The sequence below is a fragment of the Sitodiplosis mosellana genome, unplaced genomic scaffold, assembly GCF_009176505.1.
Source record: "Sitodiplosis mosellana isolate CC-2019 unplaced genomic scaffold, AAFC_SMos_1.0 Smas_scaffold_6185, whole genome shotgun sequence".
In the NCBI taxonomy this organism is placed as follows: domain Eukaryota; kingdom Metazoa; phylum Arthropoda; class Insecta; order Diptera; family Cecidomyiidae; genus Sitodiplosis; species Sitodiplosis mosellana.
In genome coordinates this window covers 1-14,236 of record NW_022601426.1, presented here as the reverse complement: position 1 = coordinate 14,236, position 14,236 = coordinate 1, and the positions used below count along the sequence as shown (strand labels likewise).

Below are 14,236 nucleotides of genomic sequence, written 5' to 3'. Positions count from 1 at the left end.
CTATTATTTTTAATTTTTTCAATTTTTCAGGAAAAATGAAGATTTGCCGGTCGATTGCAATTTTTTTGGCATCAATCAACTCATGTCAACTTTTTATGGCTGGATTCCTATAAAATACACTGCCAATACGATTGTCATATCCACAGAGCACAATGTAATGGCCCGAAAATTTCGTCTTGGGTTTGTTTATTGGGAAACACTTTCTGTGAAATATAAAAGAAATTCGTTGCTTGATTTAACTATACAATTTTGCCGAAAAAAATTCAGAGTCCATAGACATTTTCATTATCATTTTCTCTCTGTCAACCCCACCTAAATTCTTCTAAACATTCCGACTCTTTTGTTTTGCAAAGGTCACAATGCAGTAAATATCCATTGGTAAGTACAATCACCGGTTCATTCTCCGCTAGATGCTTCAATAAAATTCGATTGCCAACGTTTTCTTTTGAATATTCAAGCCGTCGCAAGTGGCCGAATGGAATTTGTTGTTCACTCGTATGTGGTCTTTCCAGAGAATCGGACCATAGTAATCATGGTTACGAAAAGTTGGATTGACCCCCACAATTATCGTTGTGTAAATATGCCGAATGTCAAATCGACGCAATAAATAGCATAAATCAATCGTCCGAGTACTGCAAGAAACCAAAAAATGAGCAAAATTCCCTTCACTTGAATTCAATTAATAACATTCATCCTTTTTATTTACCTATTGCCAAAGCCTTCTTCCTCACAAACTCGATTCCGTAGGAGCTCCTGGCGTTGTCTCCGTGTCAGCATCATAATAACACAGGAAATACCACAATCCCAATCAGTGCGCTGCTGATAATGCACCACTGAATGACGATGAAGCGGCGGCAAGTCGGAATCGGCTTCATTGACCAACGCTATGAATGAGAAAAATATTGTCGAAAATTCCAAGTTTTCTTATTTCAAATTATTTTTGAGTGTCTCTTGTTTTCCCTCATTTACCTTTCAATCGACTCTTTCTTCGGGCCATTTTGCTCGCAACACGTATTCACAGCTCAAGATCCGTGACCGAAATAAAACCCATTACTCATGTCTTCTGTTTCTCCAGTTCTTGTTAGAAGTAATTGCCATTTTTAGTTCCGGAACAACTCTGTACCTATCCAAATTTTGACGAGGAATCGATTTCTAGTATCAACCAACTCTACCTGGTGTCACCAGTGGTCAAAAAATCTGATAGGTTGGAATGATGTTTTCAACTCGCGATATTTTACACTCGAAATGGAAACTTTGGTTAGAAAATATGCGATATGGATACAATTCAGAGGTTTTATTATACGAATTCTTGTTTTTTTCTGAAAATACTAGTGGTTCCGTAGCAAACCAGAACCTACTTTCAAACGACTTTTGTATCAAATTGGCATTTTAGCTCGAAGTTCCTTGAAACATATCGGAAGTACTATAAATAGGTCTCCAATGGAGTTTTCATTAACGAAACTGGCCTTTTTTCGTCGAAACAATGGGATCTCGGAACAACACAATACCCTTTTGCCATCATTTTGGTGCTAAATGTGTATATTTATGTGGTGTGCTTGCAGCAGCATACGCAACGATCAATACAGTGCCCGTCAAAAGGTTGGATACGACTATAAATTGCTTTATTTCTATGTCTTTTTGTCTTATTCAAACCAAATTAGGGTTCTAATATGAAAGCCAATTGAAATTCTAACCGAATGAAACTTTTTGAAAACAACATTTGGCCGGCCTATGGCCATTTCTGGCCATTGAAGAACGGCGGCCAAAATCGCGTTTTTTAACGGGCTAACGAATCAAAAAATTATGTATATCACTGGAAAGGTCTTGAAAAGTAGATAGACATTGAAATAAGGCAATTTATAGTCGTATCCAAACTTTTGACGGGGACTGTTTGTTAGGAAGAGACCCTGCTACATATCCACTGAAACTGAGAAAACGCGCAAATTCCTTCTCTTTCTACGATAAAATTATACTGAATTTAAAGAAGCTCATTGAATCAATTAACTCATGCATAGGTGTTAATTTTTGTAATAATTATTCGTTTTTTTATTCACTTATTACTTTTGTCATATTTATTCATTTATTCTTATTCGCGAATAAGAACGAATAATTATTCATTTATTCGTGAATAAGTTGTAATAGTTATTACTTCTTACAACTTGTTTTTCAATTTTCATTCGTTTTCTTATTCGTTTCTTATTCACTTCTTATTCATTTCATATATTATCCAATTTTTATTACATTTCTTATTCGTTTCTTGCATGAATAAATGAATAATTATTCGTTCTTATTCGCGAGTAAGAACGAATAACGAATAAATGAATAATCACATAAAATGAATAAGTAATAAAATCTTTTATTACTTATTATTTATTCGTTACACCTATGAACTCATGTACATAAAAGAGATTGAAAATAAAGTAAAAGGTAAAGTGGTTTCAAAAAGTATGGTAAGAAATGAACATAATGAATGTTTGGCAGTGTGGAAAAGTTCATCTTATAATTATGAAGAATTTTAATTGATTTAGTATCAATTTTAACTTTATGGGAAACTATATGACCCTATCAACTTAACACTTTTCACTGAAAAGATAATACATGCATGTGACTGCATGTGAATTATGTGAAGTCCAAACAGAAAATGCATTTATTTCCTGTGAAAGTGAAAATCTAAAACACAATGAACTATTTTCGGGGTATGTATATGCTAAACGCTTTTGGGTGACAGAAATTCTTCTAGAATTTTATATGCATCAGAATATTTCTACGTCAAACTATCATTTAAATCTCGTGTGTGGAGTTGGTGAAGTTTTAAAAAATCCATTTATATATGAAAATGAAAATTGATTTTTTTAAATTCTTTATAAGTCATGTTTTTACTAGGGGGATTTCTCACACAAAAAGTTTGAGCAAATGTGCAAAAATGTCTATTATTTCTTCTTTTTTTTGAAATTGTATGAAAATGTACTGAAATGATGATTTTGCTTGAATAAAAGTGTTCTGGAAGCGGTTTTGGAGGATCCTCAGGATCGTTCAGAACTGCTCCCGATTCTGGAAGTGGGTTTTGGTGGATCCTCAGGATGGACCAGATCGGTTTGACATTGCCCTGGCCCATCCTGAAGATCCACTTCCAGAACCGGGAGCAGTTCTGAACGATCCTTGAGATCCACCAAAACCCACTTCCAGAACAATTTCATTGAAGCATAATTCAAAAGTTCAGTGTAAATGTACATTTATTTAGACGAATTGACAAAAATTGGTGGGATCGGACCGAATTGAAGAAATTTTTCAAAATTTATAAAAATTCATTCATTTTTTTCGTGAGAAATCCCCCTAGTGTTTTTATGGCTTTTAGCCGTTTTATTTATTTGTTTTATTTAAAACACATTACAAATTAAAAATGGTTAGATTTGATCATTGGAGCGGGACTGGACAGAAAACTCGCTCATTTCGTCGGATATTTGTTTTTGTGATTTTTGCAACCAATTGTCATATTGATTTTGCCATCCTTTCACTTCAGCACATCTTTTTTTTTCGTCTTCACTCTCTGAACTTAGCTCCATGTCAAGATATTTATTTGCTGTTGCTTCTGGCTCTTCTTGATTTTCATCGTCAATTTTCTCTTCTCCGTCATCTAAATCGCTTTCTTCTTCTTCTTCTTCTTCTTCTTCTTCCTCGCCTTCTTCCATATGAGCTTCTTCAGTTTCATTTTCCTCCAAATCTTTTAATTCGTTGTTAATTTCATCAATGGAAATGCCTTTTTCGTTTAGCTTCGCCTTTAAAAAGTTGATCGTACCCCGTGTGAAAAAATAGTAACTGAGCAGTCAGTTAACTAATTTGGGACACAAATGACTTACTTTGATTGACATTTCAGTACAAAGTGTAGTGTAAGTCTATCATAGTTAACTAAAATCATTTGAAGTTACAAGTCAATCTAAGTTGCTTCATTTGGGACCAAGTGATTTTCTTAGAACAAAAATATAAATTCAATCAACTAAAGTCAACTGAAGTTCATAGTCAGTCAGTCATTTCTTTTTCACACGGGACGTTGTTGTTTGGTGATAGTGTGCATAGGTGCTTTGATATGTGCGTCTTTTGCCTCTTCCGTCATCCGAATCTTGCCCTTTATATAAAATTGGTTTTCAACCGCTTCATTCTTCAATATGGTGATTTGATGAATATTTTCCATGTGACGCATGTGCGAGTGTTGAGAAACTTGCATTTCCTCACAATGTGGATCGTGCGAACATGATTATTCAAATTGGAAATCTTCGTGTATTTTTGGTCACATGTTTTACCATCTTCTTTGTGTGTGCACTTCAAAACCGTTTTTGCTTGCGATTTCTTTCCAGGCTTTTTTTTCAACACAGTTGGTCTAGAACGATTTGAGCGATTTGGACGCGTCGTACGTGATCTTTTTGTGTGTTTGGATGGTTTTGATTGTGATTTCTTTCCGGACTTCCCTTGCCCTCGAGCTAATCGCTGCGAACGTGTTGTCACCATGGTTGAAATGAAGAGACTAAATACATTTTTCGATTGAGACCAATTGCAACCATTCTCTTGCTGTCTCGCGTTTTTGAGTGTGTATTAAACCTTTCAAACTGTATAGCCGTTGTTCCAAAAATCGGTATCACCCGGTCTCACCATTCCACACTTTGATTACTCAGCCAAAACATTTGTTAATCCCTTTTGATGTTTATATTCATTAACTTGAAATATGATACTCCGAGATCGATCTGTATCGGTAGAATAAACGGATTGTTTTCTCTCTCGGAAAACAAAAACAATTTGGTTCATAAATTTCAGATATTATTATGCTCATTGGTTTGTATGGCTATGTGTGCGTTCAGACCTCTGGCTAACGCGGGCTAACGCTTCTCGTATACAAAGATGTGAGTACCGTAAATTAAATAGAACGGAGAGCGAGATATCGTCGGATGTTGTTCGCTTTGTTTGATTAAGTGTGTTTGTATCAAATTATTTATAACAAAACTCAAAAGATTGCTACATTTTCTGATTACTTAAAGAACATTTGTTTATGTCTCTTGATTCCATTTCAATCCTATGTTATTTCCAGCACTTATTCGAGACGAACGATGTGCAATGTATATAGGGTTTTTTTCATATCATAACGATTCAAATCGAATGTGTTTATTTGTTTAATTTATTAAAGACACAGACTCAGTGGATTACAATCAGACATTTATTTTTCAAAAGCGGTTGCAGTTAAAACTTCATGGGAAACCATCAAGGGTGAAAGCAGTAATCGAGTACTGCATTCAATGCCGATTCAATGCCAATTCAATGCTATTGACTGCGATCCAATGTTGCACAATATTCTATTTCATTCGAGTCTAGTACGTTGCGCATAACACAACCACACAATGGAGATACTTTTATTGTATAGAAGTGAATAGCATTAATTTGAATTTATTTGCATTGAATTGGAATTGAATCGGCATTGGATGCAGTACTAGATTACTAGTCTGTATTTTATGAAGATTGAATTGCGGAAGATTTTGATGTTGATCAAAATTCGAAAGAGACATTCTGTCTAATTTTCTTTGTTGCTGTCATCCAAATCTTCTTGAATTACCGGCAGCAGGCCTTGTATCTTCATTTCTTCAGAAGGGCAAGGGCCTCTTCCACCAAACGGAGCTGGCAATGGTTTGAAGCGATATGGTGAAATGTTTGTTATTTCGTTGAACGGATGAATATTCTCAACCTCCATCTCTTTATCCGATTCCGAGTCATCACTGGTTGACATGTAGCCAAGGTAAGGGTCTTGTGGTGCAGTGAGTGAAGCATTGGTAGTACCGTCATTTTCCTGCTCCATTTCTTGGTTAGAGCCACTTTGAACATCTTCAGCTTCGGAGCTATCACTGAATGACATGTTACCAAATAGCCCATAATAAGGATCTGCTGATGCAGTAGGTGAAGCGTTGGCACTACCGTCATTTTCCTCACTATCACTAGATGACATATAACCGAATGTATCATCTGGATCTAGCTCGGTTAGAAGCAGCTTGCTTGATTGCAATATGGACCATTTCAGCTGGTGGTTCATTCGAAGCAACTTCACCGTCATCACTTTGATTGTAATTAGCCTCGGTATCATTCGTTTCTAAAGGATCAGTTTGCTGTTCATGATCACTTTGGTCGTCTTGGTTCATTGGCTGCTCAAGCTCATTGATTGCAATATGTGCCATTTCAGCTGGCGGTCCTTCTTGTGCAGCCATTGAAGCCCGGCGACCTCGGAAAAAAAAACGATAGCCTACGTACCCGTGGAGCTTGTCCCACTTGTACAATTCCATTATTGAGACCACGAAGAAAGTCCTGGAGATTTGGGCGATGAATTGACATACTTGTCCTTCTTTATCGTGGCGGCGCACGTGGGCGGCGCACCTGATCTATAATTATGGGATTATCAGGAACCAATACAGCAGGGACAGAAGGTTCGACGATTTGGTCGGCGAATTTGATCGACTGGCCGAGCACAGGTCAACATTTGTCGGTCCATTTGTCGATTCACCGACAACCGAACGTGGACCATTTGGCTTCGACAAAACTCGTCATCGCTGAGATTTCCGCGAAAGCGAGTAATTGATCGTATCACTGAAATATATATTTAATATTTCACTATAGTATCATTATCTAATGGAACTTATCGAATGTATGAAAAATGTATAACCTCAAACTTCACAAGCTTCACACACATTTTGTTTCAAAAATATATATGTGCGAATTGAAAAAACCCAAATTGAAGAATCCAAATTAATTTCAATTTGTTATATTCTGAAATAGAAAAGTTTGTGAAGTTTGAGATTGAAACTGTTTCATATATCATACACGTTTTTTTGTTGATAAATTCCATTTTATCCAATCGAAAAAATCAAACGGACTTTGTAGATTCTTTACTTACATCGACGATTCACTATTTCACTTGGTTTTTTTTTATTATTTTATTTTTACCCATTTTGCAAGCACTTTCGAGAACAAACGGCGCAAGTACTTTCGAGAACGAATGAACACTGTTGATTTGACATTCTTGCTTGCAGCAAGCTTTTGTCAACACACATACATACTTATGGCGCTGCTATGTACCATTTGTGGTACTAGCACCGGACCTCTGTTGCCATTTATTATTTTGTACTAGTGTTTCTTTTCAAATAATATTCGGCTTTTTTTAAAACAAAGTTGCAACACTTGAAATTGGTCGTCTCATGTAAACTTGATGATGACAATTTTTTCACTCTTATGGCATTTTGCATGCAAAATAACTCGACGGTCGAAATAACTGTGATTTTCTTTTCTAAATCGGGTTTATAAATGAAATAGTGATTTTGTATAAAATTTTATAAACAATAAAAAGAATTACATTGGTAATCCCGACCTTTTCCGTACCGTTGGCATGCGTTGTCCGTAGGTACTTTTGGTTATTTTTTGTGAATTTTCTTGAAATAAAGGCAGTGAAAATATAATAATAAAAATAAAGTGAAAAATCGGTCACTCTAACTAAAACTTCGAAAATTTTGTATGAGAGGTACCCGTAAACCGACTTCTATTGGTTTCAAACTTTCAGAATCTTATTTTTCTCTCAAAGAATGAAATCCCAGAAAGTTTGAAACCAATCGGAGTCGATTTACAGGTACCTCCCATACAAAAGTGTCAATTTTTTGAGGTTTTTCTTAGGGCAAGTACCCCAGGATCAAATCGAAAATGGCTCATCTTCGAACTTAAACTAAGTTTTTCAAATACAAAACTTTTGGCATTTCCAGATTTTGATTATCTCAATTATTTTTTGAGTTATCGTGTTAACAAACACCAACGACGACGACAACGACGACGACGACGGCACACGAACGGAAAATTGTCTCAAAGAGTGGTTTTCTACGCATTTCATGAGTTTTTATGATGATCTAAGCTAATTTTGCGAAAAAAGTTTTCGGGACCAATTCCTATACTTTCCCTTGACACGTTGTGACAAATTCGAAAAGTTACAGACCAAACTAAACTTTATAGCATTTTTTGTATGAAAAATCGTGGAAGAATCATAGCTTGGTCTGTAACTTTTCGAATTTGTTAAGAAATTTGAAATCTATTAAATGGTAATGTGGAAAAAATGTATTTCAATTAAATACGACCATCGGTGGAGTGAATTTTGTCAAACAAATGATAAATTTTCCGATTTTTCGAAAAATTTTGTCATTTTTTGTATGGAAGGTCTTAATTATTTTTCCCGCAGTTTTTGGGCAATTTCATCAATAAATGATATCCATTACCGAAAATAATGAAATTGATAGTCTAGCCCATTTATAAAAACTTCAAATATTCTCATAAACATCATTTCATGAATATTTTTTTGTAAAATAACAGAATTAATGGGAAAAACTGAAATTTCAATGCCGGTCCTAATTAAATTTCCATGACTGTATATCGTAAGCAATTAAAAATACAAATAAATTGAGCTGTTTTTTGACAGAATATTAATCGATGGTCGAACAAAGCAACAATATTGGTTGGTATGGTCATAGATTGACGAAAAAATGTTTTGAAATTATTTCTACACTGCAATCGAAGGAAATCATCCGATTATTCAGCTAAATTGGTTCAGCTATTCGTCACCTGAAAAATACACATCAATCAAAAAGATCAAACTAATTTCTTATTTAGTGAAAAAAATAAGCAACATTACCATTGTTAGTAGACAATTGAATCTATTCCAATTGCTCTGCAATATTAATTTTCTTTCCTTTACCGATAAAAAGTTTGGCGACCTCATTGTGACCTAAAAATAATACAGATCAATGAAAAAGATCAAATCGATATCTTATTTAGTCAGCTTTACCATTGTTAATAGCTACTTGAAGAGGAGTCTGATCCGAATTATTTTTAACATTAACATTTGCTCCTTTACGGATGAGAAGTTCAGCGACTCTCCTATGACCTAAAAAATAATTTAGATGGATGGAAAAGATCAAATCAATATTCTTTTAGTAAAGACAAGTATCCAACTATTACCATTCTGAGCAGCTAAATGAAGAGGTGTGTTTTTCGCAGTATTTTCATTATTAACATTGGCTCCCTTACTAATGAGAAATTCGACAACATTCTTGCGACCTGAAAAATAACACAGATCGATGAAAAAAATAAAACTGTTTTCCTATTTAGTGAGAACAAATAATCAACATTACCATTCAAAGCAGCTAAATGAAGGGGTGTATTATTAAGATAATTTCCCATTTCATAATTAGCTCCTTTCCTGAGTAGAAGTTCAGCGACATCCTTATGACCTGAAAAATAATTTTGACCGATAAATAAGATCAAATCAATCTTTTATTTAGTGAAACTCATAAAATCTCGTAGAAAGCATTTTTAAGGTGTTGAAACGTATATGGACAGTGGACACCATTCCGGAGCACAGCAATCGTGTAATGTGTAAGCTATATGTACAAGATTTATGGTGTGGCCGTACACATAGCTTACACATTACACGATTGCTGTGCTCGGGAATGGTGTCACGAGATCTTATGAGAAGTATTACCACTGAAAGCAGCTGAATGAAGAGGTGTCGCATAGAAATCATTTATTTTATCAACAATGGCTCCTCTTTGGATGAGAAGTTCAGCAACACTCTTTTTACCTGAGAACACAGATCGATGAAAAAAGAGATCAAATCAATCTTCTATTCAATGAAAATATTTAACATTACCATTGAAAGCAGCTAAATGAAGAGGTGTCTCATTCGAATTATTTTCAATATTAACTTCGGCTCCATTGTTGATGAGTTTTCGAGCTTCCTGCGTTTTACCTGAAAAATAATGCAGACCAATGAAGTAGATTGAACGAAGCATTTTTTAAAAACATAAATACTCGAAATTACCAGTCTCAGCAGCTCTATGCAGAGCTGTTACTCCATTTATGTCTTTTTTGTTTACTAAAAGTTGAAAAAATAGAAGATCAGTGAAGTGAATCGGAAGAAAATGTTGCATACAGTGACGCAGTGTGCTGTGTGAGTGAAACTTGATAAAAAAATGGAGCCTCAATCTTACCGTTTCCACGCACATCCACGATCAGGAACTGTGGAAATAAAACAGAGTGATTAAATTGGAATGGAACAATGGATGAGATTGTAATGTTTTCAACTGTTTTTCATTTGAGTAAAAGTTTCCGATGGACATAATTTTTGAAGTGGAAGATTTACAAATCGCCAATAAAAATGCGACCATTTCATACGTAATCAAGGAAAATCTGTATTTGGGGTCGCCAGATCGACCCGGGACTGGGTCCATTGTTGGGGGAACCATCACATTTCCCAACAAAGCCGGAATATTTTTGCTTATATTGGGTATTTCCATTTTCATGTTCCTGAAAAAAAACGAAGAATCGAAAGTTGTCTACATGTACTGCTCAAACGAAGACTACGAGGAGACATTACAGGAACATGAAAATGGAAATCGTTACGAGAACATCAAAACGTTGGTTGGAACTCAGTCGTACCATTCATTCAAGCCAGTTGCTGAAGGTGTTATCGATGTTCGCCGTTATTCCGCTAGCGACGTTTTTGAAACCGTTTCAATATTGAAAAAATAATAATCATATTCATTTCAAAACAATATGACTTCTTAAAGAATCATTTCAAATCTGAATTTAACTCAGTTTTTTTCAACATAAAATATTATAAAAACAAACATTTGTATTCATTTAGCGATGTAGAAAAACCAAAATTTTCAATAAACATAACAATCTGTAGGTTGAGTTTAAATTGCTGTATTTTAATATTGATCACGCATGTAACATAACATTCAAACCAATGCAATTGAAACGGAATTCACTTGAAAAGTCACAATGTATCCAACCAAATACATATTCGGTGTATTCGAACCAAAATGTGAATTTTAAAGGAGTTTTCGCATAAAAATGCCCACTTAAAAGCAAAATGATAACAAAATAATGTTCTTTTGTTCGTAAACCTCATTATTTTTATGATAGAAACATCAAAAAAAGCATATTTTGCTACAAAATTGAAATTTTCACTATGAAATATTGCGAGTTGAAAACATTGGTCGAAACAAAGGCACTTTTCGATACCCTAGGCTGATCAGATTGCATCAGTGGTACTCTAAATCGTTTGCTCGTCGAAAATTTGGAGGATATGAACCAGCCATAAGTCGTTGGAAGTGAGTTTAGTGTGTCATATAAGCGATTTTGTATGCACAATTCGATCATTCGAAGACATTTCGGCACTGTTTACTTTCAAATGATATTTTCACATGGAAAATGAACTAAACCATGTGTTCTGGTGTGGAGGTGTCTCTATTATTTCGACGTAAAATTAATTTTTATGCTGGTCTGGGTATCATATCTGGTCGAAAAATCGGTCTTTTTCGGGCAAAAACGTGAAAATTCTGTCCGATCTCTCATTTGTGTTGACAAAAACATGCGAATTTTGGTCCCGGCCTATTTTGGCCGACTATACCATCATGTAGGGCTCTTGAAATCCGGTAAAAAAAACGAAAAAAATTGATAAAAACCCCGGGCGCCGGGTGGCTAGCACTGGTCCAAACTTTGGAACCGATTTCTGGTATGGGTGGACAAAACGGCAATAAAATTGACCAAAAAAATTCAAAATCGACAACAAATCGAAATAAAATGTAACAAAACAATCAATAAAATTAACATTACGTCCAATGAAATTTCCAGATTGAGAAAATAAATCTGACAAAATGGGTATAAAATTGACATTTTTTGCAATAAATTTGACGTAAATTTATTTATTTAGTGCTTGCTATTGTCAAATTTATTGAAAAAGTGTCATTTTCCTATCCATTTTGTCAGATATATTGCTAATTTTGTCAGAGTAATTTTCTCAATTCGACCATTTCATTGAAGGTAATGTTAATTTTATTGATTTTTTTGTTACATTTAATTCAGATTTTTATGTCGAACTGAACGGAAACAAAAGCGACAAATGATCTCGAAGCTGTCTAAAAAAGGACGCCCCGTACTCGCCAAAAGTGCATTAGAAAAACAATAAGAATCAGAAAAAAGATCGAATATATCGACTTAAATTTTGGAATCATAACTCTTAACAGGGAATTGTTAGATTAGACGCAAACTTTTTTTCAATGTATCACCTCTAGATAAATTGAATGATGACTTTTGCAGTCATTGACGCCGTCACTATAATGTTAATGCTTCAGTTAGCCTTTAATTTTTTACACGTTTAAGTTAGGCTATATTGGTCCGTTTATATCTCGGCTACCTACGCATTTCCATGTATCGGTTACACAGTACAACAATATTTTGGTGATGGCTGCACTCATTGGGGTTTTGAATGCACGATTTTATAGGACCGAAATACAAACCAAACTGCATCATTAGTTTGTTCAGAGGACGTGAAAATAAGAAAGTTATCAAAGTTGGCGAATTTTGAGTACCCCTCACAATTAACACAATGATTCTAGCAATGTTGAGATTTGACACATTACTTTGTTTTAGTACCATTTGCTCATGAATAAAATTCCTTCAGATACCAACCCCTCACCAAGTCTTTTTATACCACGCAATCAACTAAAAACACAAAAAAGTACTTTTCATGAAAAGATCAAAATCAAAAAAATTCATCATGAAAAAACTAAACATGTGACAGTTTCTTAGTATAAAAGCGATATGTAATTCCATCAAAACTAAATGTAATTTCATCTGTCTGTCCAAAAACCAAATTTTTTTTAACGAAAAAAAAATTTAAATTTTTTTTCCTCCGGTGTGCGACTTGAACTCGAGTCCACACGCTCATAAGTCTGCTTTTCTACCTACGCGCTGATTTTGCTTTATTCAAAAAGGCGACAATGCTGGTTTTTAACTACAACATTTCATGTTTCATTTTCTTTGGCTTAATACACACCACTTTGTGTTTGTTTAGTGTTAGTTGGTTTTGTTGAGAAAAAAATTGTCGGGTACAAAACAACTGATATCAAAAAAAAAAAACTTCTTTCGAAGTAATTCCTCGTGACGAAAGCGAACACAAAACAGCTGGTATCAATTTTAAAAAATCATTTCGGAGCGATTTAGATTGGCTTTTTTTGCATTCTTCCAACTAATTTCAGAATCGCACCGTAATGATTTTTTAAAATTGATATCAGCTGTTTTGTGTTCGCTTTCGTCACGAGGAATTACTTCGAAAGAAGTTTTTTTATTTGATTAAGTATTCAGCCAGTGATTCGCGGTGTAATTTGTGCTGAATAAATTAATGAATTCGGTTATTTCTTTGTCAATTTTTGATTGTTTGTCGCTTTTGTTTACGTTCAATTTGACAAAAAAATCTGAACTAAATGTAACAAAAATAAAAAGAATTACATTGGTAATCCCGAACTTTTCCGTACCGTGGGCTGCGTTGTCCGTAGGTACCCCAGGATCAAATCGAAAATGGCTCATCTTCGAACTTAAACTAAGTTTTTTGGATACAAAACTTTTGGCATTTCCAGATTTTGATTATCTCAATTATTTTTTGAGTTATCGTGTTAACAAACACCAACGACGACAACGACGACGGCACACGAACGAAAAAGTGTCTCAAAAGGTGGTTTTCTACGCGTTTCATGAGTTTTTATGATGATCTAAACCAATTTTGCGAAAAAAGTTTTCGGGACCAATTCCTATACTTTCCCTTGACACGTTGTGTACGGAAATGTAATAAATTTACGTCAAATTTATTGCAAAAAATGTCAATTTTATACCCATTTTGTCAGATTTATTTTCTAATTTGGCAATTCTATTAACTATATTGTCAAAATTATTTTCTCAATCTGGCAATTTCATTGGACGTAATGTTAATTTTATTGATTGTTTTGTTACATTTTATTTCGATTTGATGTCGATTTTGTTGGCGATTTGTAAATTTTAAAGGAGGATCCGTAATGAGCCAGATTTTTTTCAATTGAAAAACTTTAAAATGGACATTTTTTCATTAATGAAATGAGTTTCGAAAAAATTATCACAAATTGTCCACAAAAAGAATCAAATGTAAAAGATTCGATCCAAAATTTACAAGTGAAAAAAATTCCAAGCAACATTAACCTTCAAACCGTAAAATGAATTTTCTAACGTTGTTCGTAAAATCGGTGCCTGAGTGCCCATAATGCATTTTATATGGGAAATGTCAGTTTTTTCTTAAATTTTTATTTTTAAATGCAAATATTTCAGTATATCTATTGACTAGATCGAGAGGAGAGTA

At 34.4% G+C, this 14,236-nt stretch overlaps 1 protein-coding gene and 1 pseudogene across 1 annotated transcript; both read right to left on the bottom strand.

Moving 5' to 3' along the window:
• Positions 1 to 235: 235 nt before the first annotated feature.
• LOC129576424 (protein GUCD1-like) lies at positions 236 to 1,066 on the bottom strand (annotated as a pseudogene).
• A 7,436-nt stretch (positions 1,067 to 8,502) lies between these two features.
• LOC129576417 (serine/threonine-protein phosphatase 6 regulatory ankyrin repeat subunit C-like) lies at positions 8,503 to 11,629 on the bottom strand. Its single transcript, XM_055461532.1, has 5 exons — positions 9,884 to 11,629; positions 9,713 to 9,811; positions 9,545 to 9,643; positions 9,195 to 9,293; positions 8,503 to 9,120 (listed from the first exon to the last, which is right to left on the bottom strand). The coding sequence occupies exons 1-5, from the start codon at positions 10,065 to 10,067 to the stop codon at positions 8,978 to 8,980; spliced, it is 624 nt and encodes a 207-aa protein (XP_055317507.1). The 5' UTR covers positions 10,068 to 11,629; the 3' UTR covers positions 8,503 to 8,977.
• Between the last annotated feature and the right edge of the window lie 2,607 nt (positions 11,630 to 14,236).

Excerpts from the sequence above, each read along its gene's own strand:
- LOC129576417 (XM_055461532.1), bottom strand. The coding sequence starts at position 10,067 with ATGTGCGTGGAAACGGTAAGATTGAGGCTCCATTTTTTTATCAAGTTT. Across the intron at positions 9,812-9,883 it reads GCATAGAGCTGCTGAGACTG|GTAAAACGCAGGAAGCTCGA; the intron begins GTAATTTCGAGT and ends ATTATTTTTCAG. Across the intron at positions 9,294-9,544 it reads TCATTCAGCTGCTTTCAGTG|GTCATAAGGATGTCGCTGAA; the intron begins GTAATACTTCTC and ends ATTATTTTTCAG.